General features: G+C 36.7%; 1 protein-coding gene across 2 annotated transcripts in view; it reads left to right on the top strand.

Annotated features, from left to right (window-relative positions):
• The window catches only part of RNF180 (ring finger protein 180), a 69947-nt gene extending 53620 nt beyond the window's left edge, over window positions 1-16327 (top strand). The window contains exon 7 of one of the 2 annotated variants that reach the window (XM_059874201.1): window positions 13206-16327. In XM_059874201.1, the coding sequence (XP_059730184.1) occupies window positions 13206-13408 (203 nt within the window). In that variant the 3' untranslated portion in view covers window positions 13409-16327. The remainder of the gene's footprint in view (window positions 1-13205) is intronic. The other variant, XM_059874200.1, reaches the window with a different exon arrangement.
• Window positions 16328-25002: the final 8675 nt, after the last annotated feature.

Below are 25002 nucleotides of genomic sequence, written 5' to 3'. Positions count from 1 at the left end.
CCTGGGAGATGACTGATGATTGCCCAGGAAGGACTCATTCATTCGTTAATAGTCATGATTTTATCTGGGCCGGAAATCTTTTGAATAGAAAGGAAGGCCCTGGTTCTGGCCATGGGGGTCAGAGGCATGGTTGGATCTTTATAATTTTTATACAGTTACAAAGCATGAATTATCTCTATCATATACTACAGAAAACAAGACAGGTGTTACTGAAAATAGAAGGTGCAGCATTTAATTTTAGCTATAAAGAGTAATGCTGTCAGAAGGCTCCCAGAATAATCCTTATTTTGGACTATTCTTCTTGAGTTCTTCTCTTCCATCCCATCAGGGTCAGCCAGAGCAGGTGACTCAGGAACTCATCCAGCTAGGTTTTGAATGTCTCTGGAGAGGGAGGCTATACAACCTCCCTGGGCAGCCTGTTCCAGTCTGCCACTCTCAATACAAAGTTCTTCCTCATGTTGAGGTGGAGCTTCTTGTGTTTTAGTTTAGGCCATTGCTCTTTTCCCAGTCTCTGGATACCACTGAACAATCTGGCATCATCCTCTTGGCACCCACTTTTGGGATATTCATATGTGTTCTTGATCTTCCCTCTCAGCCTTCTCCTCTCTAGACTAAATGGGCCCAGCTCTCTCAGCCTCTCCTCACAAGATTCTTCAGTAGAGCTTGTCAAATCACAAAAAAGTAATTTGCACACATCTATTTGTCACAAAATGCATTTGCTATCTGCAGTCTTCACAGAAAGTGAATTTTCTTCCTAAAAAAGACACACTTCACTGGAAAGAGTTGTTTCAGTATCTGTTAGGCTTACAGTACACTTATACAGAAAAGACAGAATCCAAACCTGCTGGTTGTGTGTCTTAGGTCAGCTCCACTGATGGCCACTTGGTCATTTTACTGATTTGTCAGCACTTGGACCCTAATTCTTGCAACCATTTTCCTTTCCCACAAGTTCTGTCAGCTCCTGCTGGTAAAAAATACAAGACTGATTTCTTGATTCCAGAGGCCCCCTTGGGTCCTATGGAGCAGCTGTGCTCTAAATAGCCTTTATGCTTCTCCTTCCAAGTAGAAGTCCTCTCCTTGCCAAGTAGAAGTCAATCTGAAAGGAAAAGAAAATGGAAGAGAAGGTTTAAAATAAAAAGGTCATTGCTACAGAGATGTCTCAAGCTTCAGCTTCAGGGCTGCCACTTCCTTCCCTGTTACTTTGCTGACAGTGTTAGAACAAAACATTGTGTATCAATAGCCTTGTTTATCTTTTAAGCTGTTTTGCAGAGGCTTTTTTTTACGGACTCCTTCAGAGCCACATTCTCATTGAAAAGGATGTTCCAGTCCTAGAGACTGCTTCCAGCACTAGCCTGTGTAGGAGAATAATATACTACTCAGAAATTATGGTTACTTTTGTTCATCAATGCACTGAAGGGAATCAAATTCTATCTAATTTGTATGTGTCATCAGGATTGCTTGTTTCCATTTAACCATGATATTGTAAGACTGGTGTACCAGTAATAATGATAGCTGTAATTATGCAACACCAAGGGTTGTGATAGAATGGCCATGGCAAAAAAGTATACTGTAGCCTTTTCCTATTTGACAAGTCCCTGAATGGATGTTAGATTGGCATCTTTAGTTCTGCTTAGGCAGCCAAGTGTTCATACTGATCAGTGAGACAAACTAAGAACATTTTGGACCTCCTATGAAGCCATGGCCCACAGCCATGGGACACCCAAATGAACTTGCAGGGGAGTTGGAGGTATCATGGTTTTGACTCTGCAGCTTACAATTCCTAAAAACTTTTAAGAAGACCCTTTTCTAAAGATGCTTGATAAAATATAGCTGTGTTCAGGATAAGAGGGAAAGTCCTTTGTAGCATGAATAGCCAGTTAAAAGATGCCAAACAAAGAATAGAAGTATATAATTAATATTTCTCACTGAATAGATATCATGGGTTCTGTATGGGTCTAAATTGCAGCTTGTATTATCCAACATATTTTTTTACAAGATATGAAGATGTCAGATTTCCTTACAGTATGAAATATTTGGGATAATTAAAATTAAAACCAAGTGCAAACAGTGGCAGGAGACTGTCTTAGTACCTAGTGTTCTTCAGCAATATTTACATTGTTTTCTTTTCATCACAGAACAAAATTGTTAGTGGGAAGGGTAGAGACAAGATAAAAGAGAAAGTCAGTTTTAAATTGTTTCCTGATGAGGATTATGTAAATAGACTAGAATACTTCACACAAAGAAATAGATTACTAAAAGAGGGGGGATGATTGCAGTAATTAAGATCACTAAAGGCATGACAGAAGTGGATGTGTGCTGCTGTTATTCACTGTCTCATAATAAAAGAACTAGAACTCTGCAGAAGAACTAAAAGACATTAAATAAAATTATCATTACCCCAAAGCATGAGTTCAAATAATGACAGATTCTTGTTTCTGTTAAACTCAAAGATACCACATTTGTCTGCAGAGATCCTGGAAATGCAAGTCCCTGGTACTGAGAGGGAAGAGGGTTGCAAATATGCTTACCTTGTTCTTACTTTTTTCAATCCTGACCAATTCCTCATAGTTTGACTTGTCAGGGAAAGAATGATAGGGTAGGAAGATCTTTGGACTACTAAGTATGCCTGTTTTATAAGATGTTCTGCAGTTTGATAAAATAGTGTCTTCCATTACAATTTTATTTAAGCCATCATAAAAGGGTTTTATTTTATTTATTAAATAGGATCACATAAATATTTACTATTTGCTCTCTGGAGACAACTGAAAAGAATACATAATCTTAGTTTAACCCCGTTAGATAAACTTTGAATTATTAATTTTTTGAAGTGGTAGTCTTTCATTACAGAATTTGTTCAGAACATAAAATATCTCTTGATTTTTATATTTATATTTTGTGTAAAATTCTGCTGTGATTAGTTCAGATCTCTGTGAACAAGTGAAAGCAAAGATGCTTTTTTTCTTCACCAATGAAAGGAATTAGCAAGTGTTTTTAATGTGTTTTAGTGGAAGTGGGGAATAATCCTTGCCAACTATACCAAGAAGAATAGGGAATAGGGAAAAATGGTTATATTATATGCTGTTACTGTTAGCTATAGCTGTTAACTATTATGCTTAGTAATTTTTTTGTCGTACATTCTTCCCCAGCACTGAAATGCACTGCCTAGGAGAGCAGTTTGTGCTCATGTAGCCACTAAAGAGTTTCAACTCTGCTGGTGTAAATACATCTTAACTCAAAAGTTAAGCTTGCCTGGTGTTCAGTCTGTTAATTTGATACCTCACAGAAACTCTGTTTGCTATAAAAATAATAGTTTGGGATTGATAACAGAGGTAGGTGTATCAGTTGGCTTCATCACTGTCAATGAGTGGATAGGGAGGCAACCACATACAGTGTTTTTCCTGCCTAACACGCCTGTGATTACTACTTCATACATCTGTACAAGTGACAGATAACTCTGTGCCATTCCAAAGTTGGACATAAACACAAATTCCCTTTGATCCTGGAGCATTTATTGGACAGAAACCTGACGAGATTTTTGGAAGAATGTGGTGCTTGCACAGCATAATTGTAAAAAAGCTAGGAACATTTTTTAGGCAATACAGAGTTGTGGACACCCTTTAAAGTGAAAACAAAAGGTGACATTTTAATTTGATGGAGGATAAAAGAGGAACCATGAAAGTACTCAAGGTGATGTGTGAGAATAATAAGCATGAAAATGTGATTATATTTTAATTACTCCAGAGCCATACCAGCCCAACCTTCTTAAAGAAGTCAGAGATGTGCAAACAGCAGAGCAAATTCAGGAGCTTTGTTGAATATACTTACTGAGTAGATAAAGGTGAATGTTTGAAATGACATCAGAAAAAATCAGAGATAACAACTGTTATAAATGATCAATTGAAAAGCCAAATTTATCAAAATATGAAAAGATTTTATTTTTTTCCATGACCAAAATACGGTCCACAGCCAAAGAGACAGCATCGAGCCTGGGATCGGCGCTGGGTGAACCTAGATCTGACCTCTATCGCATCAGACCTCCTTCTATTCATGAGCTCCGCTTCTTGCAGAGCTGTTTTATAGTTTTATGCCTGAGGCAGAGGAGTCCCAATTTCTTTTGTAACTCTGCATATGCAAGACAGTTCCTTTCACTGTGCAGAGCTGGACAATCACTGTTTCCTGAGCGGTAGCCGGTGTTGATCGCGTCAGGGGAAGTCGTGTATTCAGATGTATTTTTCTGGCTGGGCTGCTTGCGGTCAGAGGCTCATTTGGATTTCATATCTTATGAAATACATTCTCTCTATAAGCATGAATTATTTAATAACATATATTACAACAACCATTACACATCTAATCAAGAATTAAAGGAAGGAATTTTTAACAGTTCATAAACATTTTCTTTTTATTTCAAATAACTTCTTCCTGGTTAACTTTTTAGTAACCGTGCTTTGTGAAAATTTATTTTTAATTTTATGTTGAACAACTATGAAGCCTTTTTAGACAGATCATTTGTGAAGTGGTGGCTAACTTCCTAAAGACTGGTTAAGTACTGTCAGCATCAGAAAACTTTCAGTTCAGAAAAACTGTGCCAGCTTTCTAAAGATACAGTCTTGTACTTTGGATTTTTCATTATCTGGAGGAACATTTATTTTGTTTGCTCAGATGGGAAGTTGGAATTTTGAGCATTGACATTAGGTAAAGCTGAACATTCCTTTTTTTAAGAAAGTGGCATGGGTCCAAGAAAGGTCATTCACCAGTTTCTCCAGAGAAATTACAGGGCTCATGTTGCCAGATTTGCAAATGAACTGAATGTTTTGGGTAAATGCACAGAGCCATGTCTTACAGCTGGGTGTGATGAGGCACGCCTATTACATGTATTCCCTCTGATCTCTGCTGTCACACTGTCCCTGTCTTAAGAGAAGTAGGGCCAATTCATGAATTTATTTTAAAGAAAATATTTGCATTACTATTATCTACTGTTATTACTAACACTGGCTTAAAACATTAAAGCCTTAAGCACTGAAAGGGTTTTAACAGTAGTTACAAAACTCTGCGAAGTTTTTTGTTAAATCACCATTAGTATTAAATGTTATGTTTTGAAAAAATACAGCAATCATGGAGGTCAAAATAAGAATCTAGAGAGAATTAAGCAATCATGGAGGTCACAAAATAAGAATCTAGAGAGAATTAAGCAGCATGCCAAGTAGCATTCACATCAAAGACAAGAAACAATATGACATATTTTTTTAATGCTATTCAGTAATAGTTGCCTCCTCGAGCCAGGTCTCATAAGCTCTTGGAGGTCTATCACTCACCCAAGATAGCTCAGCTACCTTTGGAGGCATAAAATCAGCAGGATGGCTTCTGTTGCAGTGTTGGAAAAAAATGGTTTAATAGAAGGCAAAATAACAAGGAGAGAAAAACCGAGCCAGATGCAAGAGGTTCTTGCCCCTGGTAAAACACCTCACCAAAGCAATTAGTTTCTTTGTTCTCTTCTTTTTCTAGTAAATTCCCCAGGCAGGACTTTTTGGCTACTGTCCAATTGGCTATCCTTAAGTTTGAGGTGAAGTCCCCAAGGTCCTATGAGGTGGCTTTTTCACCTAATCGAGGAGAGAAACTTCTGGGCTTCTTTCCTTTTTGAGGGGACAAAGGATAGTTTTGTTACTCTGTCAACAGGGGGCACATTCCTATACTATTCTATACTTATTCAGTCATCTCTTATTATATAATAAGTCTACCTATAAATATCAATAGTGTTTGCCTCCCTATATATTGTGAGGTAGCAGTCTGTACAAACAGAGCCTAAAGAGATGTGAGTACTTAGTGGGGGAAGAATGAAACTAGAGGTAGCCAATGCCATAACAGCAATAAGAGGAAGGCTTTTGTGATGATAACTTAGCAAGTTTCTGGCAGCTGGAATACAGTATTTGGTCATCTGGGAAGATGCAAATACAACATGATGTACAGAAATGTTCAGTGGTAAAATGTAGGAACAGCAGGAGAGAGATGAATGATGTTGATGATGAGTAAGAGATTAGATAGAATGGAAGAGAAGCAGAAAGTAGATTAAAAATAAGAAAAAAACTCTTTGATTTAGAGTATTCAGAATACTTTTAGATTATTGATGCACATACTACAGAAGCAGAAGCAACCTCAAGTTGCTGTTTGAAATTCCCCGGTTTTCATTGTCTGCATTGTCATGGCAAAGAGAGAAATTGTCCACAAGTTAAATTCACTGTTAAGATACAATTTATTTACAAGGAAATGCGAACAAAAGTCATTACAACTCCCCTTCTTAAAGGCAAATGTATGAAAATTACCATAGCTGTAATTCGTATGTCATCAATACACATGTACAAGTCTTACCTTTAAAATCAAAGCAAGACATTTTATGGTCTAGAATGTAAGCAACTTATGCATTTAGGTCTCTATGACTTGTGTGAGGCCATGCTTCATTCCTTGATATCAGTCCTCAGCTGTTACATAATATTCTGTTTGGTGCATTATGTGTTATGATTTGAGGAATAGAAGAAAAAGCAAACAGGTAATTCACCAAGTTACCTAAAAAAAAATATCTGCTTGCTGACTATCTTCCAAAATTCCTTCAAGTCTTCCAAAGTCAAGTGACTTTTACACTGTGATATGTGGATTAATTACTTCCATTTTAGTACGTATCCTAGCAGTTAAGCTAGCCAAGTGGCTTCTATTTGTGAGTATTGATAATTATAGAATAATCACAGATGATTATGTTTTCTGTGATAATAATCACAGGCTGAGCATGTTTTCTAAGGTCATTATACTCTCCCACAGTCCTCTCATTTCTTGATTCCGTTATTTTCAGGAAAACAAACAGCCCAAGACAGAAATTATGAGTTGTTCTATTTTTTCTTTGAATTTGTGAGAGGCACTGGACACAGTAGCTATTGAATAATTCTCATAAAATTGGTAAATATGTTTCTTATTTAATAAATGAGTGACATATTTAGCTATGCAGAATAGCCAATGTAAAATGTGTATACATGCATTTAATGGGGCTTTATGGCTTTTGGCAATAATTTTCAAACTTACTCATTTTCTTTTCTCACAATCTGCTTATTGTTCACAATATACAAGCTAACTTCATGGGTTCATATTTTAATTTGTAAAAGCTGAATTATATAGCTATAAAATAGCAAGAGGTAACTGTCAGACTTTTTTATTTCCTTGATTGCTTAGTATTCTGAACATCATTGTTAACTGGTAAAGAGGTGCTATATTTTTTCTTAGAATTCAAACTAATAGTTGGAATGTGTGAAAAACTTCACTTATAAATAATTCTCACTGAAATCTGACAAGCTGTATTTGAATGGAAGTAGATCTTATATTTATTTCCACTCTAAAGTAAAACCATGAAATTTCTTTGTCAAGTGAAAATAATTATAATTGTGATGGAATGCAATTTACAGTATTTCACAGAGGAAAAAGCCCAAATGACAAGTTGTCCCTCTGCCCTAAAGGTCTGAGAGATGTTAATTTAAGGGATTGACCATAAATTATCAAAAGAAATGCTAAATTCAAGTATGGCTTTTATGTATTGATTTGTAGTTAACAACCTTAAATTCTGGGTTTATTTTGTTTACACACCTCTGAAGAAAAACTTTGAGTTTAGCTACCAAAAAAATTGTACTTATAATTTTGAAAATAATATGGGAAGTGAGAGCTGTATGAAATAAATATTTTTAAGAACTGTCATTGTGATTGCAACCTCTATGAATTGTTTTGGTTGGGATTTTTTTATCCTTTGTATTTTGTATATTTCTGGTTCATTTGTTATGTGCTCTTCTCAGATCCCTGAAGGATTTATAAAGTTTTAAGAGAGGGGAGATTATTCTTAGATATAAATGCAAATACTTTTGCTAATTCCAGACAGCAAGAAGCATTGTTTGGCTGGTGCTTGATTCTGTAGGACTGAAGTTTTTACAAGCCTTTTGTTTTGACAAATGATATGTATATCAGTGAGACTTCCACATATTGGGATTTCTGCATAGTTTTGTCTGTAGCATGTAGTTCTCCTTTTCATGTGAAATGCCTTATGAAAGTCACAAAGCAGACATCTAGCTGGAACAGTGGTTCCCAGCTCTGCCTTATGGAAAGGAGTGTGTCCCTTATAGGATCTTGTGTCCCATATGAAAGGCTTCAGGACATGGCATTTTCAGATTTCCACAGTAACTGATTGCTTATCTAGACTGTTTTAGATAGGGGTCTTTGACACCTTTAAAAAGCAGTTTCTGTGTGTTCCTCACAAAATTGACTGCATGCAACTGATTTATTCATGTGCAGAGGCTCTCTGTATCATATGCACAGTGAGTTCAATAAATCACATTTTAATCATGTGCAAATTACTGCTTAAACACAATTTACCTCTCTGAGACTGCAACAGAATTTAACACTTAACCAAAAAAACCAAAAGCTTTGCAAAAGTCTATAACTGGTAAGACAGACAACATAGTGAATGAAAAATGGTTTCAGGAAAGGAAAGTACATTTTTACACCTTAAGTACATTTTACATCTAGGTTTTCTAGAGCCCAACCGCTATCAGAAAGTAGGGTGGATTTTGGGGATGGAAAAGAAAAGGAGAGATGTTTAGGCTATCATATAAGTTTAGTCATGGGTATAAGGTGCTGGCAGGCAGCGAATGCTCACAGGTCGAATCAGAAGGGGCAAGAGCAGACAAATATGCAAAGAAAGCAGAGAGAAAGTGAGATGAAGGTAAGAGCAGGATAGTGAGGGAGGTTTGGAAAGATGATTTTGCTGTGAAAAAGGCCTTGGAAGATGATAGTAGAAGTTTCAGTGTAGGAGACGTGAAGGTTCTGGTATGCACCCTGGAGAAAGAAAAGTCTGTAATTTTATATGTCTCTCTCTAGAAAAAAAGACTTCTGAGACAACAGGTGTATGGAGCTGAAATACTGAGGCAAGAGGGTGGTGAGGGTCAAGATTTTCATGCAGAAGAAGTGGATCTCTGGATCTAAGAAGGATGGTGATTTCATTGAATGGCCTTAGTTTTGGGAAGGAACTGGATATTTTGGGAACTTGAGTTTCAGTGGAGAGCTTGAGACTGAGACCTTGGGGCATGAGATGAGAAGTTAATGGGATATGCTTGCCGTCATTCATGCAGAATAAGTACTGCTCTCTCATAAACCTTTCTAGCAATATATGATTTTTCTTTCTTGGAAATACAAATCTCACAGCTCATCTTAACTAGCAGATCTTGCAATTTAGCTATTATGTTAGCATAATCAGAATATAATGCCTCTTGATGTGCGTATGGGAGAAAGCTGGCATTTATGCAAGAAGTTTGGGATGATACCTCATTTGTCAAAGCATGAAAGCAACATAAAAACACCTGTATTCTTGAAAAATTATATAATATTTGGAAATTTTGTTCTTTTCCTCCATGCTGTCATCAAGTCTGCAGGTGACAACAAATTGGTAGACTCAGTGGTGGGGCTGCTGAATTGCTGAATAGCAATTCAGAGAGGACAAGACATTGGAGAAATGCAGGTGCTGCATCAGACAAAGACCCTTTTGCCAGGCACCTAAAAAGAAAAACAGCCCCAAAAAAGAGATGGAAAATACAGTGTAAAAGAGCACATAGCAAGTCAAACTGAGACCTTGTCAGAATGACATAGTGGTCTGTGTAGTTCAAAACATTCATAAGTGATATACAGCTGGTAAAATTTATACTGATATTAAATTATTCACTTTGCTAATGATAGTAAATATGAAATTGACAACTAACAGTTCTTCTGATCTGTGACCTAAAGGAAGCAACAGAATACATTTTCATCAGCCCTATGGAGAACAGCAAAGTTGAGGACAGATTGATAGACTCAGCACAGGGCTACCATTCAGAGATACCTTGACAAGCTGTAGAAATATTCTGGAAGGACTCTGAAATTCAACAAGGACAAATGCTGAGACCGGCACCTGGGAAGGAAGAGCCCTTGGCAATGAGACAGGTTGAGCACTGAAAGACTGGGGACAGATCTCTGGAAAGAGCCTGGGCATCCTGATGGAGAGCAAGCTGTGGGTGAGCTGGAAGTGTGCCCTGGTAGTGAAGAATGCCAGCAGCATCCTGGGCTTTGTGAACAGGAGTATGATGTATGAAAACCTGTAGATGAAGCTTTTATCCACTATTATTCAATGCACCACATCTAAAATCCTGCTGTTTTGCCTTCCTCCCTTGCACAGGGAAGTAGACTGGAGCTGGTTTAGCAGAGCGACCCAGGTTTAGCTGGGATGCTCAGAGATCTGGAGAAGCTGACCTGGAAGGAGAGGCTGTAAGAACTGACTTCTTCGGTCAGGGAAAGGGTGGGCTTTGGGGAGGATTTCCAGTTAGCCTTATCATACCTATAAGGAGACCACCAAGAGGACAGACCACCTGTTCACAGTTGTGTGCGGCAAGAGAATGAACATTGAGGCATTTGAAAACTTTAGATTGCAAGTAAGGAAAACACTTACTAGGAGGACAGTCAGGGGGTGGAGCAGGTGTACACAGAGGCATTATGCATCTCCATAAGGCATAATATTCACTGTAGTGTGCTGAAAGATAGCTATTGCCATTTAAAAAAAGATATTTAGATAATACTGGGATTATTTTTTTGAAAACATTTAATGTACAGATACAGTAAAAAGGTAAACAGGAATCATAACAAAACATTATATCATTGTCTAGATTTGTAGTGATCCCACAACTCAAATTTTGCATAATTTTAGATTACATCATCTCAGAGAAAAATAAAGGAGGGTGAAGCATAATGTGGAAAGGATAGTCTGAAGTTTTGAAGCTTTTTCCATACAAAGGAAATTCAAAAGTTCTTTTGTTAGGAAAGCTTATTAGAGAAAACAGAAACAAGAGATCTGTAAAATTATGAATGGGATAAAGATGTTGTAGGAAAGATTATTCACTGTCTCTCAGAGGCATTCTTGCATTAGCAATTATATCAGCTATAACAGAGCACAAAAATTGATGCTGTGAGGTCAGATGTTCCCATTTGCATGTGAGGCAACGTGCAGTCCCAAGGGCTAAATGCCCATTAGTGGTTGAAGCATATTACTGGAACACTTGTGAGCTCTTAGAGCTCATCTTCTGTTTCTGGTTTTACCTGAAAGGAAAACAATTTATTTACTCCAAAACTACTCCACCAAGGGACATAAAGTGCAGTAAATGGAGTCAATGTGAGATCTGGTTCAAAAGCATGCAGAGACACATGCAATGCTGTTTTAACACATTGTTCTGGAAACAGCTTCCAAAGATCTAGCGCACTAAGCTGCCAGGTACTGCAAGGGCACATATGGGAAGGTCTCAGTCTGTGCTTGCATTTTTTCTCACAGTCTTTCAATAGCTCTTCTCATCCACTGCAGAAAGAAGAGACTGTGCCAAAATTATGTACTTTGGTATATCTGATAACCTCAGAACACTTGTTCATACATAATTTAATTTTAATTGAGCCCTTATAATGTAAATGGTTATTGTAGCTTGCATATTATTCATTTGGGGACATTTTTAGAGTAAAATTTTCTATCTTATACCTTCTATTTTCAAGTTTAAAAAAAGTAGGTCAATTTACAAAAGTGGGAGGATATTTTAATTTTTTGTAGTTTTATTTTCTATTTTGCTAGTACTTCAACAGAAGGTTTCAAAGTGCAACAGATGTGCCTACTAATGCTTACTGAAAATCCTTTTTGGTTTGCACACTTTGGTGCATATAAAAGTGTGATTTGCACACAACATTGTTTTTGTTATCTAGTAACAGGTTCCCACTAACAGTCTGCCAGACTCTGCCAGCACTGTGCATGCATATTCATGTGATTTCAGTAGAAGTTCTTGTTCAGAGTATAGCAACACAGGCATGTGCAAGAAAGTTAAATAAAATATATTTTTTCACAAATACATGCCCATGCAGTAATTATTTGGGGACCATATTATTTGGGGATTGAAATAATGTATGCTAGGATTTTTTAAAGAAGTAAAAATATACATTAGAAGATGTTTGATGCTCCCTCAGGTCTCCTGTTTCATAATTCAAACCCCTACTCTATGTTGCTGTTCAGTTTTTGAGGAGCTCTACAGCTCTCAGCTTTTATCTGCAGATGGTTAAGAAACATGGTTTACTTCCACTCCAGCTGGAGATGCAAAAGGTATTTTTCTTGTCAGAATTTATTAAAGAATACAGAATGCATCTTAAAAATTGCTCATTATGTGAAAATAGAGCAAAAATCCAGAGTACAATTGTCCTTTATCAGAATGGGACAGATTTTCAGCCTTTGCACCACAGTTCCCAGTCTCTTTTTTGTGCCACAGGCTACTGTTTGACACAGCTGCACAGACTCTTCTCCAACCTCATGCCTTGACACAGGGAAGAGGTATATGCTTCTACAGTACCTCTCTTGCTACGTGGAGAAGTCTAGGGGACAATGAAGAGGACAGACCTTTTGGCAGCCACACTCAGGCCATCTTGGAGACACAGGATTTTTACTTCCACTTGACTTGTTTTCATCTGTTATCAGTGTACAAATAGTTATTTAAAAATTAAATTTTAACCTGGTATGCATTATATTAAATATAATGAACACCATATTAAAGCAAGCACAATTTATTTAGAATATTTATTTTAATTTAACTTTGAAAAAGAATCTCAGATTCTAGTAAAAAGGAATTCAAGTGTGTATCAGCTGTTGGACTATGTATGTACAGGTCTGGATATTTTTGATTACTGAAGAATTCAGATGAGTAGACTTAAGGAACCCTTCTTAACTAATTACTGAAGAGATTCATTACGGTATATGGAGCCTTTCACTTCTAGATCGCTGAGTCAAACTCAGTGAAACAAGGCACCAAAAGAGAGGTGTTCATAGATCTGGGTAACATACGCAGATATCATTACTTTATTATGGTAAAGAATTCCAAATCCAAACAAACAAACATTTTATTTTCTAGACATGAACACAGAGTTACTTTTTAAGGAACACAGTGTTACTTTTTAAATCCTTCAAAATCAATTCCAAAGATAGCTTCTTGTCCGACAAAGTGATGAAACTTATCAGTGAGGTGTGAGATTTCCTGCTTCTATTTGTCTCTGATAACTGGAGGAAGGAGTGTTAACGTTTTTTGGTAGTCAATCTGGTTCCTTTTAAAAAGATTTTTATCTCCTAGTCTGTTTTTCAGCAGGTTTTCGAAGGCGCTCAAATACTGTAACAAGGAGGCATTTCCCACATGCTGCTCACAGGATGGACTTTATGGACTTCGAGGACGATAGCCGTGGATGGCGGTTTGATATGGACTTGGTGATCATCTACATTTATTCAGTCAACTGGATAATAGGATTTATTGTTTTCTGTTTCCTTTGTTATTTCTTTTTCCCTCTTTAGGCTGTAGAAATAACAGTTAAGGAAAGTCACAGTCATGTGAGCAGAAAAATTGTGAATAGAAAAATATTGAAAAAAGGTGAAATGTTTGATACTGCATTTTTATCATTCAGAATTGGAATAGACTGCATCAAGCATGCTGTGAAGCTGTTCGATACTTCTCCTTTATGTGACAAAGTACTTGAATTTGGTTACAAATGTGATGTGAAATCCACATCATACTTCTTCAGTGGGAGTTTTGCCTTTGGGAAATTTTGATGGGAAAAGAATTTACCCCTAAGTTATAAAATTATTACTCTGTAGAAGTAATCCCAGTTTTTAGGGGAGGTCTGTGTACTGCAGAAGAATGTAATCTATAGAGACATTTAGGGGTTTGACTCTGCGTTGACACACTTCACTCACTCATTGGTGCTTCAGTTCCTTATACATAAAAGCAATAAAGATGCTTCCCATTTTTACTTAGATCTTTTGGGAGCAGAAGTGCTGTACCATGCATTATATAGACATTCATCAGGGCTATTTCAGTGCCATGATCTAAATCCTGGAAAATTTTGAAAACTGATAGACCTGTCATCATTCCACTGTAATAATTTGAGCCTATTAACCAAAAAGAAAAATTACACTGCAGTGTGCTGCCAGTTCATCTTTTCAGCAAATAGCAATCAAAAGGAATCAACTAACAACCACAAGTTCTGCACAACAGGAGGACCATTTTGTGCAGATTCCCAGCACCATGCCTTTTTTACCCATTCAGATGAGTGTGTTTGGATCCTGCAAGACTAATGGAGGGCAAGCAGCTGGCCTGCCAGCGATGATGCTGTGAGACACTGACCCAAATAAATACTGGAGACAGAAGCATTCTCCAGTGTAAGAAATCAGAGTCATTATTAAATTGCTGTAAAACCTGAGGATACTTTTAAATATGGGCTCTCCAGGACTTTATGTCTCATCGGAAAGGACATAAGAGGGCACAGTGTTTATCTGCACCTTTCTTGTGAAACTATTTTAAAGCACTTTATAGTTATTCTAAATACAGACTGATGAGTTACAGTACCAAACAGCAGCCAGTTCAACAATAATTCCAGACTTGCTGCTTTACACAGTATTTTCAAGTGAAAGTGAAAGAACATCTATTATAGTAAGAGATACTAGAAATGAATGTGGGAATCAGGTGCTGAAGAATGGCACAAGGTAGTTTAGGGCTTCACTTTTCAGGGAGGTACAAGGAAGCACAAGGAAATTTTTATTTCTAGTGGCATGACTCTTCAAAGTACACTGTACTTCCATCTAGAAAAGCATGTGAGTGTAGGTATATTGTCCCTCTAGTATCAGAATTTGTGTGGGAAACCTGTGGTTTTTCAGTAGGTGGTGTACTCCCCTGTTCTAGCAGAGAACAAGGAGAAATATGCTGTGGAATGTGCCATCTGCCAAATGTGATGGAATGAAATCAGAGCTTTATTAAGAATGATCTTATATTCCTTTACTGGAGCAGCTCCAGCATGGTCAGCCTCTTATAGGCTATGAAGGGATCAGGACCATAAATTTTCACTTAATCTGAAAATCAGCAGTAAATCAACTACTAATATTTTGTTTTCTAACAGGCTGCATAAAACAATCTTTTCGGGAATATATGAGTAGAATTAAAAACTACAAGTATAACTACACTGATTAGACTAAATAATCTGTCATCTTTTTTAATATATGCAAATTTAAAGAGATGTAAGAACTGAAATTCACCATCACACATACTTGTGGTTTTGACAAAAATACATTTTTGTAATAAGAATAATCCACTTAGTTACTTTGTCTCTTCCTAAAAGTGACTGGCTTTATTATTAGTGGCATTAAGCATAATGTTTTAAAAGCTTTAAGGCTGTAATAAAACATTTGGTGGAAGTATTTTAAAAACTAGGGGGTATAAGTCATAGGCTCCTGTTTGTCTCCATGCAGGTGTGTGGGTGTGTATGCTAAAATATTATCCATAAATTTAAACAGATCTCACATGTATGCCAGGACTGCCATTTTAACTGCAATTTTTGCCTCCCTAGACTTATGAAATTACTGCTCATATGTCAGAAAAGGGAGGGACCAACTCCCTGTTAAGACAAAATTGCTTCTACCTTTTGATCTCAAAAAACCCAAAATAAAAAAATGTCATGAAAAATTACTTTTAGTGACATAGTCTAAAATTCCAGTAATAATGTAATTTAAATTGTTTTAACCAGGAAGTCTGGTAAAACAATATCCTTTAGTAAATATTCAAAAATATATTAAAACTTAAGAAATGTAATATAGAAGCTAACTAGTTATACAAGAAAAAGTTGCATCATGTTTAATAGCATGTTACCATGGTTTTATTTGAAAAAGGGCCACAAAGAAGAGTAAAAATAAATCTAATACTGGCTTCTTTTGTACATTTTCAACAAGAATTGATGACTGAGACATTTTTCTAAAGTCAGTAGGACTCACAATTTTGCAGGACATGTCTAATTGTTTAACTCTACCTTTCTTCAAGGCCTAAGCTATTTCTTGAGCAATACTGTTTTATTTTATATGGGTTGTTATTAGTTCCAGAGGAAGATTATTCATTAATTATTAAAAATGCACATTATGAAGACTACTCCAACTCTGAGAGATTGATCCTCCATAGGAAAACACCTGAGGTATAGAGTGGAGATGCACATTTTTGTCATATATTGGGGTTTTTAGAGATACATACTTTTGTAAAAATACAGAAACAGTTTAAATGCTCAAATTTGGTTTTCCTTGAAGTCTGCTGTAAAATGCTGTTAATATTCTCTTGGAGTAAGAGCAGGTCCTTTGTAGGCTATTTTCTGGTTAAATTGATCCTGATCAGCAAGCTTGTATTTCTTAACCACCATAGTATTAAAATGTTTACAATAAAATTTGAGTTGTTTTTAATATTTTGCAGTCACTTCACTAGATTTTGCTTATTGGAATTATTTCTTTTCATTCATTGCATTTGTGATATCTCTTTTGTTTCTGCTTGGGCAGCAGCAAAGGTTTGCTGATTTTTTCACTACTGGGATTAACTTTTTTATATTAGCAGCCTTTTATTTGTTTCAGTACTTTCCAGGCAGCTTTTGTCAGAAATCATCTGGGGACATGGTCTGGATCTTAACATATTCTGATAATGAAGAATTCTCAGTACTGGTGCTGTTAGTCAAGACTATTTAGCTGTTGAAGACAGCAGAAATCCAGGACAAGACTCAGGTATCACTTTTACAGGCAAAGGACCTTCATGCCTACTCAGAAGTGTGTGAGCTTTTTTGTCAAACAGTGGGTATGTTTGTAGCTCTCCTACCTGCCAAAGGTTTAGTCATCTTGCTTCTCTCATGAGACAATTCTTAAAAAAAAAAAAAAATCCCAAAAAATAGCTGCTCAGGGAGCAGCTGCTGTGAAGCACAACAGAGTCTCTCATGGCTTGTGCCTGCCTACAGAAGCTCAGATCCAAGTTAAGCTTTTTCCAGTATTCTACATACACACCTCATGTTTTTATCACATGCCTACAGCCTCACTTAGTGATACTGAGATGGAAAAGAAGGAAAAACCAGTGTGTTTTGTCATTTTTAGAGAAAATTATTGCTGATAACATGAAAGTCTGGGAGTAAGATTATCTGTTGTAGCTATCATCTGACAAGTAACTGTCTTCATGGTGTATAGTATTGCTTTTGTGGATGTGTTTTCAGCATCTTTTGTTCTTTGCAATCCTGACAAAATTATAACTATGAGATGCACACTCTCCTCTGGCGAATTCCAGGTCACAGATGAACAGAAAAGGAAGATAGGACATCAAGAGCATCTGCTGATGTTCAGCCCCATACCCAGGCAGAGGCTGTGAGGAAAGACGCATTGGATTGCTGTGGATATGGACAAAGACACCAATCTATCCTTAGAGATGCCTTTTATTTACCAGAAAGTTCTAAGGCAGACAATAATAGTATAAGGACTTAAAGATCACAGTTTTCTGTCTCAAACACAGTTACCACAGAAAGACTTTGACATGAGATAAGCACAGAATGGAGTGACAGAATGACCTAACTCCAAGCCTGCAAGATCTAGCTAGCATCCTGGGTAATCCAGACAAAAATTCACACTGTGACAAAGTGTGTAAAGAAACTGCTGCTCTTATGCTTATTACTGGACAAACAAAGATCCTGATCAGCAGGTTATGGGACAACTGGCATCTGCAACCACCATGCCTCTGTGTATACCTGAAACTTGGGCTGTGAATTAAGACACCATGAGGAATACATGAGACAAGATAAAGATGTTGTCTGAGTGTTATCTCCGGCCTAGGGGGAAGTAAATAAAACTGGGGTAGAAGAATGTATCAATGATAATGGCTGAATCTATGAGCCACGAAGAAAGCCAGTTCACCAGCTATGCTGAGGTCAGCTCAGGCTGGGTAAAATGCAATTCTGGCAGGCAGCCACCAACTCACAACCCAGAGGAAGACTGAGCATGGGACTAATTAGCATTAGAAGTGAGGGAATCCTTTAACCAATAGATTAAGAGAACTGTGTAACCAATGACCATTAGTTCCTTTGCTTACAAAAATGTATATATAGTGAGAAGCTTTGAATGACCTCAGAACCCTACCACCCTGGGTTAAGAAGGATCAAAAGGACACTTCTGGATCCATGGGTGGTGACTTTCTTCTGCTATCTCTCTCTCTCACTTTCTTCTCTCTCACTCTCTCTCTCTCCCTCTCTTTCACTCTCATTTTATTGTTAAATAAAATCCATTTATTGTTAAATAAAATCCATATGGTCCCATTTGCATGTTAGTTCAGGCCAAGCCTTCTTTCAGTAATAGGATCCTTAGCAAACTCTGAGGTGGATTTAAACTGGCTTGAAGTGCAAGCTCATAGTGCTGTGATTAGTGGCACAAAGTCTTCCTGGAGGCAAGTAGCTAGTGGTGAATCCTAGAGAACAAACCTGGGTCCTGTCCTGTTCATCACCTTCACTGATGACCTGGATTCTGGGGCAGAGCATACCCTCAGCAAGCTGCAGAGGACAAAATAGGAAGAAGGGGATAATACACCAGAGGGTTGTGCTGCTGTCCAGTGAAACTTTGACTGGCTGGAGAAATGGACTGACAGGAACATCATGCTGTTCAACAAGAGCAGTCTTGCACCTGGGAACAGCTCCCCCATACCTCAATACATGCAGGAAAGCAGCTGGAAAAGCAGTGCTACACAAGAAAACCTGGGAGTTCTGGTAGACTTGAATATGAGCCAGCAGCGCATCCTTTTGTCAAGAAGGCTAATGGTGCCACAGAAGATGATCCTGTCACTCTGCTCAGCAGAGAGGCCATCTCTGGGTTCAGTTCGGGGCTGCCCTGTACAAAAAGGGATACAGAGTTATTAGTGAGATGTCAGTAAAGGACCACTGAAATGACTAAGGGAATGAAGTCTCTCTCATATGAGTAATTCTGTAAAGTCCTCATGCAAGAATTGACTGGTTGAGGACTAGAATAAGTGAATTCCTCAATAAGGGGTAAATAAAACAGAAATGTCTGAGAATAACATAATGTTTTTGCTTAAAACCAAAAGGCAGTACAATGCTGGAAAAACTTGGCCCACATTTTTATCCATTTCTGTACTTTTCTGTACATATCCATCTAGAATTGATTACAATTTTCTTTTCTTTCACTGTTATCTTGATTCAATACAACCAGTCTCTCTTCTGTAACCAGTTTGATCTTTAAGGGGTTATTTTTCTTCCTACTGATTGAAATCTGTGATTGTTGCAGTTCTCTGCAGTACTCAGAAGAGAACTAAGGAAAGAATCACGGAAGGTTTAGTTATATTATTTCTATATTAGTCATCTTAGTGTCAGAAAGTGATATGCCAACTTTATATCTAAACTTATTATTTAAATCTTAAAGTCTAAAATCTAGTTTTTTACAGGTAAGGGTTTTACTTCAAATTTCAAACAGTACCTCTAATTTTGTCTGTCTCAATTTGTCATTCGCAATAGGAGACCTTCCTTTTAAAGTGACCTGATGCAGAATTGAAGATCACATTTCTCCAAAATGGGTTCTTTAGGATTTTTTATGTTGGGATCTAAAGCCTTAAATATATGTATTTATGATGGATTTCTGCAGTGATCTAGATCCCAGCAGAATCAATGACAGTCATCATTGAAAAATCTAGTTTCTCATATACACCTGCAACTGTATTTGTGTCTCACAAACTCTTTGTGTTACTGTAAAATGTATTTTGACGGCATTTCTGGACTTTTCAGAATTTCTTACGAAAACAAATTCAAATTTTACATTTACTTACATTTGATTACTCTATGACTGAAACTAAACTAAACCTCTAGAGTCATAAATTTATTAGGATTTCTTTGCTACTGTGATATAATCCTGGATAATAAATACTGTCTGTATTAGCTTAGTAAAATTACTTCGTTAAAAATAACTTAATAATAATCTATTTAATTTTATATCAAACATCTTCTTTGGTTGAAATATTTCTACATTTCTGATGAGGCACTAAAATGTAGACCTATTTGAAAGTATTTTCCACCATTATACTGTGTAAGTTTAATCATAAAATGTAATCATGTATGATTGAGGACATTCAACTTTTCGCTTGATCATAATTTTTACAAGATTTTTTATTGTTGAAAGAAGTTCCTTAAAGAAGACCAAGGGTATGTATAATCCTGTATTTGGTTTTACTAAAATTATTTTATTACAGACAAATCCTACATGAAAAACTTCATCTCTGATGAACACTGCAGAAAATGTTCTGACAAAGCCGACAAATTTGATCAGAGGAACACTTCTGGACAAGTCATCAGACTGACACTGGGGGAAAAAAAAGCTCAGGGCTTGCTTCTCAAGGAAAGACTTTCATCAGGGCAGAGTTATGTAGGAGACCAAATGGATTTCCTTTGAGTGCCATGCAGGGTACTCTCTAGTCTCCCCTGGCACTTTGGGGTCCTCAACTGAGAAGAAGTCCTATAACAAGTCCTCAGGAGTTATACAGAGCATCTGACGGCACACATTGATTTTCCTGTTCTGCTACATTAAAAGATTCCCCAATATTCCCAGGTTCCTTAAGGTATTTAGGTTCACCTATGACTGATGGAATCTATCCAAAAAAGGCAAGATGATGTACTGTGATTTTTCTTTCTGTCCTCTGGGGCTGCTTTTCTATTTCAATCAGTTGGTTTTGCTAAGCCATGACATACCACTCTCCCAAAATTCTGAACCTTTAACCAGGTGGGAATCTTAATCTGACTTATTCCAGAGCCTTTAATGAGTGTTGTGGCATATAAATGGAAGGAAAATATAAATGCATGACAAAGAGGAACTGAACACCTTGTTGTACTAGATATAAGTAAAACTTCAAGATGTTTTCAAAGGAACTTCTGTGTCCCTGTAAAAAGATGCCAGGAGCCAGAGTATGGTTGTTTCTTGCAAGAAAGCAACCATGAAGGTGTAAAATAGCAGATAAGCAAAGGACAGCAAAGCAACTGCTTCCAGAGAGGTACTGGATATCAGTACTGGGTAGCAATGCCAGATACTGGATGAATGCCCTTCAGCCTGGCTTAGAAAACTCAAGATCAGTGTTAACTGCACAAGATAATTTTACTGGCCACTGCCTAGAAAACAACTGACTGTTCTTTCAGTTCTGTTTGAGGCTGGTAGGAAAAGAAGAGTGGCTTATGAGCTGGTTTCTCATTGTGTCTGTGAAAATGAAACCCCTCAAGGTCTTGGCTCAGCCTGCCTAGACCTGATCCTCTTAAGGGCTCTTTACCCATTGGTCCTTGGTCAGGAAAGCATGCTGCTTCATTCAGGATTGTTCATGATACAAGGAAATGTTACTGAAAAGGCCCCACCAATTGTTCAAAATTTAAAATTTATCTGTTAGCACTTCCTGTAATATTGTAACAGCAGTCACTGTCCTGTGTGCACTTATCTAACTAGTTTTTGAGTTTAAAATATATTCTAGAACTCAATACTACAGATACCTCTCTTGTACTCAACAGCAATGCTGCCGTCCCTCAGCCACATTTTTATTGTCCACTCTACTTTACAATGTAATGAAAGACTCCTTCAGCTTCTTGCCCTTGACATCTCAATACTAATTTACAAATTAAATACATTTGCTCCCAGGATTTCTAGATTGATGTTATACAAGTGATAAAAATCATTATGCTACTGTTTTAGTTAAGACTTATTTAAATTTGCACTTTGGTTTTAGGGTGAGAAAACTGCAGTAATTGTATTCTGACTTTTCAGTAGATATCATTTTAACTCATTAACAATCTATTTCATTTTCCATCAAACATTTTCAACATTTAGTTGAAGTATTTCCACATTTCCATTAAATCATTAAAATGTAATCAGGCAATAACTTAAAAATACTTCATATGCAATATTTTATCCTCAAACAAGACAATAAAGTAGAGAATGTAAATGCCACCAATAAAAGAATCTTGATAGGTCATTTGATACTGATGAAAACATTAAAAATTAATTATTTCAAATCCTTTTTACTCTGTCATTCAAAAAAAGAGTATTAAAATGCTAATCATGTAATATAGTCCACTGTTTCTGAGCTAGAGAATGAAATTCAGACTGTAGAGATAGGAAATCTCATGTAGCTTTACTGGATTACCTATATAAAGTGAAGGATATTAGATATTGACAGAAAAAATTAGCTGATCATCCTGGAAAATTAAAATGGAAATGTAATACTTTAAAAAAATCCTATGTAATACCTACCTACCTGAAGTAACCCCTGGTTTGGAGTATAGTAACTCTTCATATAATCAGGCTGCTACCCAAGAAATATTGTTTACACTTACAATTGAAGTGTGAAAAAGACTGAAATTCGCAAAAACCTGTCCTTAATCCATGACATATAAATCCTTGGGGAGATGCATGATTCCAGAATTCATTACCAGATCAGAGCATGGAATCCAATGGTGTCTGCAAGACAACACGTTCCAATTAGAAACATATGAGGTAAGAATGTGTTTGCCTTGCAGATGGCTCTAGATGGCTAATGTATGCATTTCAGCTGTCAGAAGTTAAACTAGTTCTAAAATAATTTGAATTAAATTTCAGGGAAGGAAGAATATGCTAATTTTCTTTTACATCTCATCAAGCAGAGAATGTGTGTAAGAAGTTGATGTTACAGTCAAATTATATCCCTCTCTGATTCCATCTTATACATTTGGATTCCACCTTTTATCTTTTTTAAAACTTGGGAATTAAAAGAACATATAAGTTAATAAAACAGCTCTATGGCCACAGATTTGTCCAATGCATATACTGCAATTTCACATGAACAGCAATTGCAAGACCTGCAAAATCATCTGATAGTTTTCTATTACACTCACCCAGGAATCAAGCCTCACAAACTAATTTTTATTTGTCATGTAGATTATTATTTAAATTCCAAACTACAAAAATGACATAATGGTATTAAACTGTCAAGCCGTACTACTATTTTATCTCTAATTCTGTAATGATAACAATAGCATAAATCAAGATACCCTTCTCTTTCCCTGGCTATTATTCCTGAATTGTTTTATTTTCAGAGTAATTTGCAGGTCTGATTCTCATTGTTTTTAATCTCTAAAAACAAGTTGTTCAGAACTTCCATTTTTCATGCAGAGTCTAGTAGGATGTTCAATGTGCAAATCACTTGGGGCTTCTCAGGTTAAAGGCACTCTTACAAACACTGGGGAATATACGAATGCAAGTATTACAGTGCTGATATAACAGGTTAACACATTTTTTTGCAACAATAACTAAGCTATCTTATTACCATAATTTAAATCGAAGGGCAGCCATATTATATATGCATTGTACAGATACTAACTAAATTCTTTATCTACTTTAAAAAAAACCCACAATACACCCCTACCCCCTGGGTAGCATTTACTGCTTTACAGAAAGTTTAACATTAAAAGGCTTTCAGGAATGTCTGTGACCCACAGGCTGGAAGGACATTTCTGGAAGATTCCTCCTAGCTTCCACATACTGCTTAGATAAGTACCCTCATCAGGAAAAGGAGAAAATGTCTAAACCCTTAAATAGAGCAGAGAGCAAATTGCTTAAGGCAGCAAAATAAAAATCACAATGTTATTTAGTAAACGGGGTTTCTGGCTTTTGCACCAATTGAAAAGAAAGTTGAATTTATTTCACATCTCAGCTTTTTTACAAAGACCAGTAAAGCAACCCAAGAGCTATTACACAAAGTCAAGAAAAATTTCCATTGTTAGTTAGCATCATCAGTAATCAGCAATGAGATCAAAGCAATCATACTTTTTTATTCAAAAGAATGTTAGTATAGACTCTGTACTGTCTCTTTGAAAAACACTATCATGATCAGCATTATGTCAGAAAAACATTACAGCTGTTACATAGGATGAATACAAAAAATTTAATTTATTAAAATTATTTGGGTTTTAAACATTAATAATTGACAGGTTTCATTATCAGGTAACCTTAATTAAAATGTAATGATGGTGTTAATTTTTTTTAAATCTTCAAAATGCAACAACAACTGTGGGTAATGTTCTTCCTGAAAGGCAAAGCAGTGAGTTGAACGGCTGCACGGTAAACAAGTCACAGTAAAAGTACAAAATCAAGGACTTAAAAGAGAAAATAACAAATCTAGAAAAGAGAGTCTTCCAAACAGATAAGGATGAAGTCCTGATTCAGCAATGAACCTTGTCCATCAGCCCCTTCTTTTTAATGTACTGTGACAGACAAATCTACTCTCTCACTAGGCCATTTTATGTACTGCTGCAACAGCCATACTGCACCTGAAATTGCTCTGCTTTTCCCACTTTTGGTGCAGGAATCCCCATGTGGACTAGAGCCAGCATAGCTGGCTGTGTGCGGTACCACTTGGCATTCGGAACCATATAGATGGCAGGCAGCATGGTCAGGTGACAATGCAAACTGCCCATATGGTCTGCTCTGAGTGACTGCTTTAAAAGTGGATATTGAGTGTCTGCATTGACCCAAATATTTTTTGTTTACTCAGAGGAATGAACAGTAATATAAAATTAATTAAGTCTGTACTTACCAAAGATCCTTGACACCTAACAGCCCTTAGAATAGTAGTGTCTGTAATGGATAATAATGCATGCGTTAATCACAGATAACAGTAATCTTTTTCTGCAGTTTAGTGGCCAAAGTGCTTCAGGAAAATGGCTTAAACATATCCTCCTTCAATCAAAACTTGTCCACAGCAAGAAGATACTTCAGAAATACCATTAACATACCATGCTGTGAGTAGACTAGAGATCTCTGTACATGCTGAGTCTAATGCATAGGGTGGGCATGAGCATTTAGTGCCCAGGAGCTTTTCAAAGTTCAAAAACTGCTGATACACAGACTCAAAACAGTACATGCATTGTGCAAAGTGAATATGATGATTAATTAATTAATTCACAGAGGAAATTAAGTTGGAAAAGTACGACAAGAAGAAAGAAGAGAGAGAAAATTGTGAAAAAGAGTAATTTAATTTTCACTGTCAGGAAAAGGAGCTTAAATATGATGTGGTGATAAGAAGGGAGCCTGTATGGAATTCA

The sequence above is a fragment of the Haemorhous mexicanus genome, chromosome Z (assembly GCF_027477595.1).
Source record: "Haemorhous mexicanus isolate bHaeMex1 chromosome Z, bHaeMex1.pri, whole genome shotgun sequence".
Classification (NCBI taxonomy): domain Eukaryota; kingdom Metazoa; phylum Chordata; class Aves; order Passeriformes; family Fringillidae; genus Haemorhous; species Haemorhous mexicanus.
Note: the sequence above shows the minus strand (reverse complement) of the source record. Positions and strands in the feature narration are given on the sequence as shown.